A 16372-nucleotide genomic window follows, 5' to 3' on the forward strand; every position below is an offset into this window, starting at 1 on the left:
AAGGCTAGCAATCAGAATGACTAAAAAGACTTGATGCATTATTTTCACACCCTGAAACGAGTTATTTAAATCCATGTAGCTACTGTCATAATAAAGAACCAGAAAATGATGCTTTCCACGTGTCTGCGTAAGTAATAAAGCAGTATGTCCATCTCATCAGAGAGAGCACAGGCATGCCTAGAGTGGGAAGGTGAAGTCAAAGCTGAAAAAGGACTGTTAACCACTGAGGTTACCCTTCTGTAGGAAAAGCCCATGCGCTTTTTAACCTCTTATCTAACGCTTCTAGGCAGGACTTGCGGGAAACGTACCTAGTGCTGCTCCTAGTATGAGTGGAGACATAGGAGAGAGAACCGTGGGGAGTCAAGTCCAAAGAGAATTTGGATTTAGATTAAATTTAGACACCTCAACCCAAATTTCTTTTTCTCCCTCTTACATTGCTCGGTAATTTGTTTCATTGTCATATTTTAGTTGTTTTTTCTTTTTAATTGATGGGGTTTATTTTACTGAAGTTGGCTGTTTAACCATTATGTGTCTAGCCTCTCTCAGTGGCCAGTGGGCAGAGACAGGAGCCTTTAAAGGACAATTCATCCCACCTATCTTGGGTATAATGTAGGATTAGAGAAATTAATCTTCTGAAACGTGTCCCTCCCTTCCTCACTGCTCGCCCCTCCCCTCCCCCCCCCCGCAACAGGGTGTGAAGACAATTAACTTCAGCTAAAAAGATGCATTTGAGAAAATGAAAGCTACATGAAAAGAATCTGCCAGAAATTATTCCCTCTGCTGTACTGAACCATAAAGGTTCCTTGTAAAAAAAACCCAAAACATCAGTAATGATGCCTGCTCTTTCTAAGGAAAATAGTGGAACATTTTACCCAGGACAGGTAAAACATGAGACAATTATCCCACTGTCTTCCAAATTTATACGGACTATATTGATACTGAAAGTAATGTTGCATCAGATGCAGATTTACCAACACCTGGCAATATTATTCGAACTGGTACAGCAATGACAAAAGCAAGAGAGTGAAAGGATATTATTAAAAGCACTGATAATACTGATAACCCACTCACTAACAGGGTCAAAAGAAATCTCATATTAATGCTTCCTATTCAGGGTCACATTGCTGACCGCCCTTCCTTGCTCTTGTGCATCTTTCACTTGTACCTGACCTTGCACTACTGCAGGTCAAAATCCCTATTTTAGTTTGCATGTAACAGGTAATTATTAGCAAAAAAGAGAAGCAGAAATCCAGCAAACAGCGGAGCTCCTCCGTGGATGCCTCTCGGAGCATTTTCTCCTGCGTTACACTGTGGATGGCCCTTTTCTGGACAGCAGGGGAAGAGGTGCGTAACAGCAGCTGTCACTGGCAGCAGGTATTATTCATCCCTCACTTCTGCCAGACAGCCAGGAGGAAGGCAGGCAAACGAAAGCCCGTAAGATAACCGGAGGAAGGGATCTGCGCCACTGTAATGTGCTCTGTAAGGCCTAACGCTGTGTGCAGGGTGAGGGGGCTGAAAGCAGGGCTCCTGAAGCTGCCCCACGCACCCATCACGACCCTGCTCTGTCCTTGGCAAAACCATCGCGGTAACGCTGCTCTGAAGAGGGACTCTTCACCGAAACGCTAGCTTTTCAGACCGAGCCGTTAAGGTTCAATTATTTTTCACTTCTGCCAGTGATTAGCAGTTTGTCCTAAGATAAATTTACTCTGAGAAACGCCGCTGGTATGCCACTAGCAGCAATTCCAAAAGGCTTGCTGATCTCCCACCCCCTCCACCCTCAGGAGGCCCAGTTTTCCCCCTCCCCAGCCATCACTGCCACCCACCAGCACTCCTTCAGTTCAGTACATTCACTCCTTGGGAAACACCAGATGCACTGAAGGAGTCTTGACTCAGATCTTGTGAATCCAACAATTTCTCCGCCTGACAAAAGAAAGTCATGAGCAACTGAGGCTCCTTACAATCAAATATATCACTCTTCTTTCAGTGGAAGGTTCTTATTTTTTCCCTTTTTCATCCTCCTTCCAGCATACAGTAAATCAGCCTTGGGAGAAATGCATGGTAGCTAATAAAATCCTTTTTTGCGAGTGCTCCCGACTCCTTGCTGAAGCCAAGCTCTCATACAGCAGCATCTGTGAGTAATATTTTCTACCATCTGTGATTGGATAGGTGAATCTGTCTCATCCTGGCAGATCTGCCCACTGTTATAAATGCCATTGCTACCAGTCTGGACTATATATCTGGATAGGAAGCTATCTGTCCTCGAAACAAATTCACTCAGAACAGACACCGGTAGGCCATTTTCTCCTCAGCAACATTGCTGTATGAGCAAATCAAAATTTTTCTGAAAACCTGTGACCATGAAGACAAGTTCAAGAGCAAAGTCCTTACCTTCCATGGACCTTGCGGCCTGATCGCAGGAGATATGAAATCTGTCTAAATCTCTGGGATGAAGTTTCAGCTCAGGAAACTCTCAGGGATTTTCTAGAACTATCACAGGCTGTACTACCTGCCACAGCAACTTCCACTGTCCGTTTGGTTAATATTTCACAGACCTTTTGTGGGGCTTTTTTTCATTTGCTTTCTAAAGCACATCCATTGTGCCCTGCAGGACCCTTTCCTCAACCAGTTTATGGGATCACCTGGCAATTTGGCAAAAAAACGCAAGTAAACATTGCTTTTTGCAGTTAAGGCCAAGGCAAACTTTTTGTTATTTCTTACCTTATTAGAAACCCACTCTGCAATTGTACATGATATGGACCTTAAAGCCAAACTCTGTTCTAAACCAAGAACAAAGAGTCTTATCTATGAAGACCTGCCCTCTTCTCCAGGATGCAACATTAGCCTTGTACTCTCTGAGTTCCATGAACAGCTTTCCAGCATGGATTGAATAGTTCATTTTCTCCCGTCTTTTTTGCAGAGTTACTTTCTTTGTTACTAGGAACTTCACCTCCCTTTCTCAGAATAAAATTTTCTTTAAATTTAAAGGAAAATCGATTAGCTAAATCTTGGTGTTGTTTGTTTGTTTTTATTTATTGATTTATTTATTTTTATTAATTGAATTCATAGAAGCATAGCAAGGCTGCGAGCATTTTTGTATCTGTTTATAGGTTTTGAGATAAATATATATTTTCTTTTTCCTTGAAAATGCAGATTCTTTCTGTTTAAGAAGGCAATTCTGGCTTCTCTCATGTAGATCAATCCTTTCTAGTCTAGCTGACAGATCTATCCTTTGCCTTCTGGCACTAGCTGGATAAACACTTAATGCTATTCAATAACTTTATTTTTTTTTTAGATGTCCCTTCCCCAGACTCCTGGGATAGAATCTGTAGAGAGAAAACCTCTTTAAAGGATGCCTCTGTGAAGCTCCCTAGACCTTGTTCCATAAATGAAAAGCACTGACAGCAATTACCGAAGCCCTCAGAAATCTGAAACCCGATGTTCCTCTCCCTGGTACATACGGAAATCATGCTGATAGGAGTCCTCCCTCTGAACTAGAGCGGAAAGAGAAAAAATAACAGAGTTTGTGGGGAAAAAAATTATAAAGCCTGCAAGGCTGGAAAAAGGGACCATATAACTACTCCTAAACTTGCGTTCAGGATATTCTCTCTATTGCCCTTTCATTTCTCCCAGTATGATTAACTGGGAAACACCTTAGGGTTGCTCCCCTACATTTAGTGGGCCAGCACAGGTGGGATGGTGCCATGAGCTTGGTGATGCAGAGTCAGTGGTAGGTAGGTGAACTTCACCATACGTGGGACAAGGGAGATATCTATCTTTGAGTTATTAAAGCCATTAATATTTTAGAGGACTATTCCGTAATACATTCTTAATTTCTATTGTGTAATGGAATGAGAAAAAAGGACTATTGAAAACACATTATGCACTTGCTCCCAATAACTCCACAATGTCTTTTCAACAGTTATTATGAGTATTTCCTATAATAGCTTCTATGATTAGTATTGGGAAAACTTTTCACGCTGCAATGACATTAGTTTTAATGAGTGAATGCTAACATTTTAGAAAGCATATTTTTCAGTAGCAAGCTTTTTTTGATCAGTAACTCACAGTAAAAAGCTAAGCTTAAGACATTCTAGTCTCTTAGAGGGTCTTTGATTAACTTGATGAAAGATTTGTATGTCTAATTATAAATTTAAAAATAAACTTGTTTTCTGTGAGGATCTGCTGTGACCCCTGCAGTCTGAGAACCTGATGATTTTTGCTGCTTTCAAGGATAATGGAGGGTGTGGTACTACTGATAATAATAGACAATTGGATATGACCAAAAAGTTTGGGTTTGAGAACTAAATAGCTACAGTCGCTAGCCTGCTAATGCACATATTTCTAGAACGGGTCTTCCTTGCTGACTCATGCTCAGAATAATGGAGAGCATCTTTGGGCAGACTCACCCTCTCAATAACTGCATTGCAAATGTGGATGCGTTGACTCTATGCCTTGCTGCCAGGAGAAGCTATCCATTTAGAGAATACCTTTCCCCTTTTCCAATGCATATAAAAGACAGGTGGAACATCCTAGGGGGATGCTCCCTACAGGGAGCAGAAGACAGAAATTTTACAGAGGTTAGAGAAGGGTAGGGATTCAGTGAAAGCTTAAAGAAATAAAATTCCTCCTCTTTGAAAGCCTGACCCTCAATCATGGCTACAATGCACTGGAGAATCGGAGAGATGGTTGTTTACTAACATTGCTAATTCAACCTTAGAGAACACACAAAGCGATGTAACGTGGCTAGTTTCACAAAACCCTCTTGAAAGGACAAAAATGAAAAACACTGTAGTCTTAAAAACCAAAACGTCACTAAAGAAATCAGACTTGACTGCATTAGAACCAACCATTCTTGCTATACAATGTTTTGGGGAACAGCCTTGGAAATGGACCTTAGCATCGTGTTAACTTCTGCACTCTTCTACATGTAAAGCTCGGTATGCTGCCTTGAGCTGCATATCCCATCAACAAAATAAGCCAAATTCACCTTTGTGAGAAATGCGTCTGCCGAACCCAAGACTGCATAGGCCATAAGTGCGGAGGAATTTCTACCAGGGATGTGAATTTTCATCTGCAGCGCAAAAAGGGATCCCAATCTTTAGGAAAAAAGCGCACAAAGGATTTGAATGGTCTGGAAGAAATGTTCTGATTTTGTTTGAGATAACATTAAATACCTAGACTTTAATATTTTCTTTAATGAACAGTTCTGTGGGAAAGCATACTACATCGTTACCAAATAGCTGAGGACATCAATGCACTTGATTACATTTACAATCCAATTTCAAGCTATTCAGGAATAAATTGCCTCATACTGTATAGCGACATGTTCTTTATTTCTCTGTCATCCATTAGTCTCATAATACATAGAAATTATGGTTGTAGCACCGATTATGAGCAGTTACGTTTCACAGAGTTTTCATTGTTTTCGTTGCTACTGAGGTTTAGCCGTATCAAACTGTACCATGCAGAAATTTACATACATAAATTACTTCAAAAGCAGATTTTTCTCCTAGATGTACAGTTCATTAGCTCAACTTCTTCCTGTGACAGGAGCTTGAGATTTAGCTCCCCGATCCATATTTATATGAATGTAAATTTTAGAAATGTGATTCCTATTGTTCCCTGGCTGGCATTTTGGCTGATCAGCTCTTATGAAAAACAGGATGCTTATTTTACATCTAAATATGGATTCTAGGATTACACCGACTATTTTCGAAGCTTTGGACTTAAAATTTATAGTTATAGCTACCTGGGGAAAAAAGAGTAATAAAATAATTTGGTTTCCACTTATATTGCTTTAGGAAGTACTATATCTGTATATTAATAACCCATGAAGCTATACCTGAATAATTTACACTGCACTGTAAGTAGCACGGATTACTTGGTCCAGTGGTAAATATTCATAATGAAAAAAAAAAAACCAAATCCCCAACATAAGCAAATTTCAAACTGCTGTCTTCTTTTTTACTCTCAAAGACTGAACAATAACACTGAACGTTTCTTTAGGTATCCATATGCTGGTTCGTTTTCAGCAGATGGTCCCTAATAGATTGTTGTACTGTTGATATGGTTACCCAAAGCAAAATTTTGGACCTTCTTTTCAGACTCATGATGTCTCACGTATACTTAGTAAAAATACATGCGTATCCTAGGGGAAATCCAGCATATAGCTTTATATTATACGCCTAAAAAGCTCTAGCTAGATCGAAAAAAATGTCCTGGAAAAGTATAAACATTTACGGTCTGAAAACTGACCTGGAAAAATATTTATAGCATTAGTTACAGAAATAAATTATTAGGTAATACGATCTACATTTATGCTAATACAGAAAGAACTATGTCTGCAAAGGCGTTTAAGTGAGTAAATAAGATGTGGGCTGTGAGGTTCTGACCTAAACCCTCTGTCAATATAATCTGGAAAACTTTGCTTTGTCTATTTTTAAATTATTAACATAATGAGCATATTTTTTTAAACCTCTTTAGGACCTCTGTGAGAAAGTTTATAGATTGTAATAAATTCTAAATTCCACAGGTGATTCGAAAAACCTATTGAAAAGTTTATAGCTAGAGATTACACTCATCCTACAAAGTTTCTCGCAGAGCTTTTCAAATGGGGGATGGGGATAGCAATAAAGAGAGGCAAGTTACGAGGAGAAGGCAGCAGTGCGTAAGCTCGTAAGCGTGTGGCCTCCAGCTGCTTTTTTCTCTCTGTTTTTTTTTTGGTTTTTTTTTTTTTTTTTTTTTTTTTGTCTCCAGGGTCACTCTGTGCAGGTGCAGGTACAGACAGCTTCCCTGCAGCTGGTGCCCGGGGGTGAGAGCACGCAGCCAGCCGCTGCCCACCCCCGCTGGAGGGGTCAGGACCGGGGGGTTCTCAGAGCAACCCACCTGCCCCGCTCCCCAGAAGGCGCGTGGATGGTCTCTTACCCCTTCTGGTCTTCCACGCATCTCAGTTTATGGACTGTTAATTATGCAAATTAGGGGGGTGGGTTGGCCAAATTTGTGTTAAAAAATGAAGTGGGAAGGCAACAAGCTATAAAGTTTGAGAATTCCTGCTCTGCTTCACTCACGTAATAAATGTGCCTCTCAAAAACAAGTGCTATCCTCCTCTGAAAACTACGCTCAGAGAGAGTTCTAAAGCATAACAAGTAATTTTGGCAATAAATTGTTTATCTCCATGCTGGCACTTAACTGTCTATACATGAGACCACCTTTCTCAAAACTCCTACTGCCTTTTTCATTATGGTTTTTTTTTTTTTTTTTCCGTTTTAAGTGAAAAAGATTACAACAGAAAACTTCCTCTTTTTCTTATACAGTCCTACTGCACCCCCAGAGCAGACGCACTGTGTCTGCTCCGTGAGACTGGCACCCTGCAGAAAACTCAGGCTGCACTGGTGTCTTAATAATGCACATGGGGGAACAAATGTACTCTGTAGAGATCTCAGCAAGCTGTAGGTTTTCAATGATTGACTTTTTAGCCACAACATAAGCCTTTTAACATTTTCATGAGCCCATTCTTTTTAAAGAAAATGAAAAGAAAGAGAATTCAATTATAGATAGAGCTGCATGCATCAGCGGAAAGAACCTTTAGATCTTTGCACACCTCATCAGCTTGAGCTAAAAGAGTAACTAGCAGCTATCATGAGCCGTACAACAGCATAACTGGAAGATAAGGTACATATTTTGCCTGTAGGTTTTACAGATACGTAGTAATAGAAAAAAGAACAGTGAAACTCTAAATTCCTCTGTTCAGTTTTTATGCTCTGCCCACACTTCTGTGCAACCATTCCAGCCAGTCCTAATTTCAACTTTTTCTTGCCTCTTACTACATTTCCATTCCTATGTTCCTTTCCCAGTCTATGTTCCTACTTTTCAGGCCTGCCATCCTGCATCTAAATTTCAATCTGAATCCAATTTTAAACAAGACCTAGTCCCTCAACTGGAGTTTGCCACTTGAATCCCAAACTTGGGCTCTAGGTTCCACTGCACTCAGCTTTCTTGACCACTTCTTACAGCCCCACCCACTTCATTCAACTCTTTGCTGGTTCTCAATCTTATTTTAACTCTCTGGGCATTCTTATCCAAATTCTCCCGATCTGTAATCCAAATCTTTTCCCTATTCTTTTTATCCGGACAGGATCCGGTTCCCTCCAAAGCCCTGGTGTCTAACTTGATTTCTCATTCTCAGCCTCCTCCCTGTTCCCTACCCCTTGTCCCCACAGCTCTCTTGCAGTGCCAGCCTCCCTTCCCCATGCTAGTGTCAACAAAGCAGGCTGCACCATCTCCCACCCGTCGTTGCCACGCATGAAGACCACAGCTGTCTTCAGAAATCTTTTAAGGACTTAGTAGGCTGAATATAAGAGAGTAAGTTTTCCAGACTGCAGTCTGACAGGCATAGCTAAGCCAAGTTGGACTTGTAAGTCATTTCTCACTCTTGTGGTTGGTTGCAGCTTTCTAACCCTGGGATAGTACCAATATATTTCCTCAATACTTGTTAAGCTCTCTAACCCTTTCCTGTCTGTGAGAACGTTACGATCATATAGTAAATGTAAGAACAGAGAAAAGCTTATGAAATGTCATCAATAAGTAGAATAACGTTGGCAAAACTATAGAAGCAAAAGTCTTAAGAAAAGATGCTGTTATACATCCCTTGTGCAATTATATTCTGAGTTTACCTTGTGACAACATTGTCAGTATAAAGAAATATGCCACCAGAAGTCTACAGTGGTAGTAATAACTGAGTACACGGAACACTGAGTTTCATTGAAAACTGAACCTAAAACATCCCTCCTGTGATGTCACAGATAAAGGATTAAATATGAACAGAGCTAGAATCTACTATGTTAAGGGTGGGACAAGCTTATCATAGCAATGTTAACCACGTATTGTACTTTCAAATATGAACTGCAACAAGCAACGTTGTGATCCAGATCATCATGCTTTATTGTATTCACCAAGCGTCAAACACTTGTCTTTGTAGGAGCAGAATTTGTAAAGCTTATGGAGGCTTTAAAAAACACCGCTTTGAATTTGTTACTATTGTGGTACTTGCCAGAAGTGAATGGTCTTTATTTGGCATACTGGAGTTGTGCAGGAGCAGCTACTATGCAGGACTGCTTTAATGCCCCCTAAAACCTAAGACAGCACAGTTCCCGTCTAAAAAGACAGCTTCAAAACCTTCTAAATTTTACCAGAAGGGCTGTCTTCTTCAAAAGGTTCTGCTACCTAAAGTTTCCCCAGGTCACCACGTGTTTTCCTGCCACGATATTCTCCTCTGCCTCCTCTTACCCACTGCCAGTCCTCCTCTGCTGGCGAGGGAAACGTAAAAGTAGTCCCCACCTCTCACTGAGCAGAAGATAGTCTACTGTCCAAACCAACAGAAAGGGGACTTAGAAAAAACAGTATTGCACCTCAATTATAAACATTACAGCTATTTTTAATACTAACTTTATTCTACTTTGCATTATCTCTTCTAACCTCTTTAAAACTCAAAAATTATTTATTCCCCCCTACTGATTTTGTCATTTCCATTTGACAAAAATTGATTCCCTTGCACCCCTCTGTTTCAGATCCAGATAAATTAATACATTTTTAATTTGTTTCCTTTGAGCCCTAGCAAGATCAAAGATGGTAACAGAGCTCTGGGAATCTTGCAAAATTTGTCAGTTAGCAGCCTGATAGCAAAAAGAGTGTATTCTGAATTTTATTGTTTTGTTTTGTTTTTTTTTCCAATAACAAAGAAGTGGAGGTCTAAACGGGTATAAACAAGATTTTTGAGAGATTTATAAACAGAAGTTAACACAAATCTTAACCCATTAATTCAAAACACCTTAAATCGTTTAGTTCCACTCTCCACTGCACTAAAATAGAACTATCGTGTGTTATTATTTAAAATTCTATATGTTTTCACACAATGACAGAGAAATCCACTAATCTCTTCACAAAGCCATGTTGTACACTTAAGGTAAGTGTCCAGTAAGAGTTTGGAAGCAAGCTTGCCCTATCTGACAAAGATAAATAGATTCACTCATATTCTTCTCTCCTTACTTAATACCTACTTCTCTGAAATGAATGAACCAATATTTTCAAAATATTGAGAGATTCTTCCACTTTGCAAAAAAGAATAAATAAATCACTGTTCGAAAAACTTTCCTGATGAAAATATTCAGGATGCCAGGCAAATGGGATATACCTAAATATCAGCTTTCACTGGCATACTTATATGCAGGTGGAAACTGAGACGATAATAAATGAATAGGATCCGCGGTATTTGAATCATTTTGGAACTCTATAGTCCTTGTATTGAAATGCCAGTCTACTCTGTCATGGCACAGCTAATTGAAAAAACTGTGGTTTTTCATGCAGCACTACCTTTGTTTTTTTGTCAGTTTAGATATTATTTGTGAACATTTGTATTGTCTATGCTTCCAGAGATACAAAATGCTTTGCCTCTAAACTACATTTACTGAAAATGGAAATGTCCTGCTTGTAAGGCATCAGTAAAGAATGCCATGTTTTTGAGTCAGCTCTTAAAAGCAGTATTATCTATCCTGGCAAGTCGAAGAAAGAAAATGTATGATTAGTAAACATTTATCATGGATTGCGAACTTGTTTTGCATTAAGAAAACTGTTGTCTTTTATGATTCATGCTTGTGTTCTGGAGTGGGGTGTCCAAATAAAGCAAACCAAGATAATTCTGTGGAACAACCATTCTTTAAAGTTTACAGAACAAAATGCATTATTTACTAAATGCCAAAATACTGAAAAGGGTGCCCTAATAGCCTTGATGTTTCTGGTATCACTCAAAACAAAGCACCTCATGGGTTAGCATCCAGATGTCTGAAAGTTTATCTCCCGTACACTAGCCAGTGTCTTTTTAACTGTTCTTAAACCACTTTTAACATCCAGCTGTGATTACAATTTGCAATTGTTGATTGGCCCGTTGAAGAACAGGCACTATACAGAATTTGAAGATTATGTTTAATTAACAAACAGTTAAATTTAATATTGAGTAGCAACTTGAATCTCTAAAATGATCTAGTTGAAGATGTTCCTGCTCAGGGGGACTAGATGACTTTTAACCCAACCATTTCCAACCCAAACTATTCTATGATTCTATAATTCTAAGAAAATGAAATGCTTTCTAAAAAACAATAAAGCAAATACTTCGTGACAGTCCAATGAAGTACTTGTTCATTCCTATTTGGAGTACCGTGTATTATAGAAATGATAAAATTCTCAGGATAATAAGGGTTATTAAGTAAATGGTTTTATGCACTACGTTGGCACTATCTTGTGTAACTTCACTATTTACAAAGATTTGTACTAATTTAGCTGAAAACATATTTGCAATATAAAATTCCATTTTTCAAGAAGGTAACATACTGGGTCAGCTTTGGTTAAAAATCTTTAATACAGGAAGTGTAAGATCCTTGAAAAATATACTGGACTCTCACAGCATAAACTGATCTATTACTGTGGGCTCTGCACAGGTGTAGAAAGGGTGGTCTCCACTTCCCTCCATACAGAGTATCCCATTTCTCGTACAGAAATTTCGTGTAATTTTAGTTAGTTTTAAGGTGCTTTTTATTTACTTTTCATTATTTTTTACATTGAATGATATTTGGGATTTAATTAACAAACTTTTAAGCAAACCTGACACGACTGAATAGCAGAGGGAAGGACTAGGCAGCTGTGTTTTTAAGACGCCAGAGTGCTAGCTCCAGATCCAGTACGGCATGTACTTCCTTAATAACCTGAGACATAAATCCTCTCAGAAACTGAGTTAACGCTCTGTCTACCTAAAGCCCAAAAATTTTTAGGGAAAGGTGTTATCTTCTGGTGACAGCAACTCCCTACGTGTTGAGATTGCAAAAAAAATAACACAGTAGTAACAAAAAATTAATACTACAGCTCTTCCAGGACCACACACAGAAGGAAAAATAGAGAAATCTGACAAGGGAATAGTGTTCTACTTATTTTGGGTGTAAATGACTGTTACCACTTATTAGAATAAAACTATTCAGCTGCTTGTAGGAACTGCATTTGGCACTACTTCTCACTCTACAATAATATTAATTCTATTTCTCTGTTTCATGCACATTTCTCTTAATGTTTTTTCCATCAAAATTATTTCTATTCACTAGTTTTCACATTTTTCAATAAAACCATCCGATTAAAAGCACTCCATCTGCAAAAAGAAGCTCCGTGGGAAAAATATCAAATGAACAATATAAGCATGAAGCGTTGTACTACTGCTAAGCTGAACCTAATTGTTTACAGAAAATGTTCTGTACCAAAAATGCCAGAGATGACTTCTGTGGTACAATTCCGATCAGTCTTGGGGTAAAATTACGCAATTTCAATCAAAATTAGAAAGCTGCACAAGCAGCACTCTCTCTTGTCTCATCCTACCAACCCATCAGAAACTTGTGTGTAATACCTGTATCCCAAACAGACATATATACAGACAACATTCCATAAGAGCTGTGAATCTACCAGAAGGAAACCTCTGGATGCTGAAACAACATACTAAATAAGAGTGAGGATCCAGATTCGCTTTGACAGGTTACAGCCATCTCCACTGTCCACCTCTCGTTATAAAGAGTGAAGGGCTGATGCTTGACTCCAACTCTCAGGGACCAAAAAAAGAGACCAAGAAAGCCCCGATATCAAACCATTCAGGATCTTTGAATGTGGCACACAAACAGAGTCAGCTCAAGTATGGCCATCCAGGAAAGGTAGCAAAACAGCTAGGAAATTATATTAACAGAGCAACAAGAAAAGAGTTTACTCCCCCTCACCTTTTTCTTCATTTTTACATTTTTGAAAATTGCATGAACTCTCCACGTTTTTGCAAACATTGCTCCAAACGCAGTTGTATATCCCACTGTAAGAATCCATGTTCGGACCTAAAAATATATACATATAAAAAAAAGACAAAGCCATTTAATTTTCAGTAGAAAATGTGGATATCATAATTTCAGACAATTTTTTTTTCTCAAGATCTTGAGAAAAAATATTCAAACAACTTCATGAAAATATTAACATTTCACAATCGTCTCATTCATTGCTTTCTTGCTTTTTTTTTCCTCCCTCCATCCCCTTTCCAAGTATAACAAATCTGGATGCTGAATTAACAATCATTTCCATATACAAAACCACATCTCAGTTACAATTATTTTCACTTTTATTGTGTTCTGTGCAGACAGAGGAAGGAACTAGTAGAGGAAACCAAGAGACTGAGACTATAAAAAGTACCCAGGGTGCTAATATTAACAACAACATTTTGAACTGAAATGAACAGAGAAGTAGAAATGTTATTCAGACTAAGAGGAAACTGTATGATGTGAGGTATACATCACTTAATGTAGACCCTGAGCATTTTGGAAAAATAAGAAAAAGTAACCTTGAAATTATCATATAGGGAAAAATGGCAAGATAGGAACATGGCCTTGGTGGGCAGGCCTCGGGGACAAGACATGGATTAGATTATACCTTCAATATAGGCATTGGGAAAAGGAGATGGTGAGCTTACACAGAACGATGGAGTAATGGGACCCTGAGCTGGCCATGGCTTTGGCATAGACCTATCTGGAGATTTTCCTTGTAGTGATCTGACCAGAGAAAACCAAAATATTTCTAAAATAAAAAAGACATGATGTCTTTAGAGTAAAAACTAGAATGACTTCTATTTTATTTTATTTGTATTTTAGTAGAAAACTCTCAGATTGACCAGGGAGGGCAGAACGCAAGTTTGAACAAAAGCTTTTTATGCAATTCCCCACCTGCCCATAGCATCCTTGTAGGCAGGTCCTCGCTTTCAGACTTGGTTTCAGCTAAGCCAGTGACTTTCAGACCTGTAGCAAGCGTGGCACAGCCCACTCTAATTCCTTAGAAGTTTCTTTTTTCGTTACCCTGGAGGTCCGCCTGTCTGAAAGTTTTTCTTCCCTGAACAGACTATTTTCTTCCCCAAGGAGGGACTGGAGACTACAGAGCGTAGCAGGTGGAAGACCATGCAAGAGGCACAGCAGGGAGCTGGAGGCTGACAGCTGAATCTGAGAGCCTGAGACATCACAAGGAGGAGGAACAATCTCCTCCTCCCTCTAAAGACCACCTGGGCTGGCTTCAAAAAGGGAGACTGCATTACCAGGTTGCAGAGAAACACACAAAGGTAGGGGGCCCAGATCTCCTATGGGATGGGTGTGTGTAGGGGAACCTGCACCCCCAGAAGAAAGGATGTGGTGGTAACCCACGCGTCCTGTGAGCAGGAGCTGGCCGCAGGTAACCCAGCGTGTGCATTTGCTAGAAAACGTTGGGATTACATATAGAAGACCGTTTGGATAATTGTATTATGTTTCATTAGCATTTAATGTTGTGGTTTATCTGTTGCATTGCTGATACTGACCCTGAATGTACAGTTCACTGATTGCTGGTTAATCTTGCTATTAATAAAACCATTAAACCAACTGTGATTAGATTCAAACCACGTGAGTTTTGCCACTTTGTGACATTCTTGAATGCGATATTGAAACAGAAACTCATCACCAAAAAAATATGTGGGAACAGATAATCAGGTCAGCAAAGTATTATTTTTAACTTAAATATTTTTTCAAGTCTTTGCTTGTTAGCCATTATCATACATTATGCTAATAAGTAAAACCACAGTTAGATCGGCTCTGAGTGATTTAAAATATACGTTTCATATCAACATGTTCATATTAGCCAGTTACATCTTTTTTTCACTTCACATCAACTGAGCTGTGATAACCATACTTAGCATTCAATCATTTCAGCTCTTTTGTGTACAGTTTAGCGATATATTTGGCAAACAGATACATGGTATTTTCATGTCTCTAACAAAGCTCTGCTTTGTTCTCACCGAAACAGTAATTGCCTCATGGGAATAGTAATAAATCCAATTATGCTCATAATATGTTTCTAACTGGATAGTCAGAAAAATGTTATTTCTAGCATGTTTGGTTGAAAAAGTTTCATGCATTCCTGATGTGGATTGTGCAAATTATAATAATATAATTGTTGTCTATATTGGAAACATTCTAGCCTAAACATACCAGGAGATTTTGTCAAAATGAGGTCACTGTTGCTAAGAATGAGATGGTAAGTTTCAGATGAAAATAAATTTTTAATTTTGAAGAAAATGACCTCGAATTTGTCTGCTATAATTCATTAATGCAGCCAGCAAAATGAAAAATTTGGAAAACAGCAAAAGCCTCTGAAAGTCATATATCTGCCCATTTATTTCCTTAAATGTATTATACATCCAAATCCCACTCATTTGAAAGAACACGATAAAAATAACACCGATAATTGGGGAGCATGACCATGACGTTAGACAATCGATCAGCAATTCTCTCATGTTGGAAGTTGTTAATGATGCGTTTCAACAGCAGAGGCTGAGGAAGGTCACCCTCCCCCCAGTACCCACCAAACGAGCAGGAATCCCCCCTCATTAGGAGACGGGAAACTTGCATTCAGATTCCTACTCCAAACTGGACACAAAACCTGAAAACATGCCTATGCTCCTATAGAAGGGTAATTTGTAAAAATACCTACCGTTTATCTTTTTCTTAAAAGTTTAGGTCATTACGAAACTCCTCATGCCTTCACTGAATTTTAGGATATACCTTCAATTACCTGCTTAGATTTCTTGGCTACTTCTTTTTCTGAACAAGATGTTTTGCCTAATTGAATATTTCCTACAAATTTTTTGTTTTCTGTCCCTCAAAGACAACTCACAAGTGTCAAAGGAGATAATATTATTTGGTATACAATAATCAAGTATGTCTATGCAGATGCTAAAATGCAGTTTCCTGGTTCTCTTTTCTTTATCCTTCCTACACTATTTTGGTTTAGGGTCTATTTTGGAAAATATTATGTACGTACCCATGATTGTAACTTGTGCTTTTTATAAGTGACTTGACAGAAGCTTTTACAGGTGCATTCCATGTGAGAGTTGAAAAAGCTAGAAATCGTTTATTTGGTGGACAACACAGTTGACCACCACCAACCACTGAAAGTGTTTCCACAAAGCAACAACCCATTCTGGGTCATTTTCCAGACTTGGGACAGATACGATGTTTATTTGAAACAAACAAAAATCCACTTCTGTCAAAAATTAATGTTTAAACAAATGTTGTAAGGTTCAGCCGAAGAGTCACTGCATTTATGAACAAGATACTTCTTAAATCCCATGGGAGCATTTCTTTTCAACTTCCCTTTGCAACAAAAAGCTCTGTTTTATACCTATCCATAAGGTGCTAAAGATCTTTTATTTCTTTAAGTACGACTATTCTTCCATCATATAATAAGCACTGAAAGCTTAACAGCCTTATATAAAGTTACTTCCATTTGA

The 16372-nt window shown here is 38.7% G+C and overlaps 1 protein-coding gene across 1 annotated transcript in view; it reads right to left on the reverse strand.

Moving 5' to 3' along the window:
• Positions 1-16372, reverse strand: part of GABBR2 (gamma-aminobutyric acid type B receptor subunit 2) — a 488425-nt gene that overhangs the window by 139406 nt on the left and 332647 nt on the right. The window contains exon 12 of the mRNA XM_054191752.1: positions 12801-12908. Within this exon, the coding sequence (XP_054047727.1) occupies positions 12801-12908 (108 nt within the window). The remainder of the gene's footprint in view (positions 1-12800; positions 12909-16372) is intronic.

This window comes from Rissa tridactyla, chromosome 2, assembly GCF_028500815.1.
Source record: "Rissa tridactyla isolate bRisTri1 chromosome 2, bRisTri1.patW.cur.20221130, whole genome shotgun sequence".
Taxonomy (NCBI): domain Eukaryota; kingdom Metazoa; phylum Chordata; class Aves; order Charadriiformes; family Laridae; genus Rissa; species Rissa tridactyla.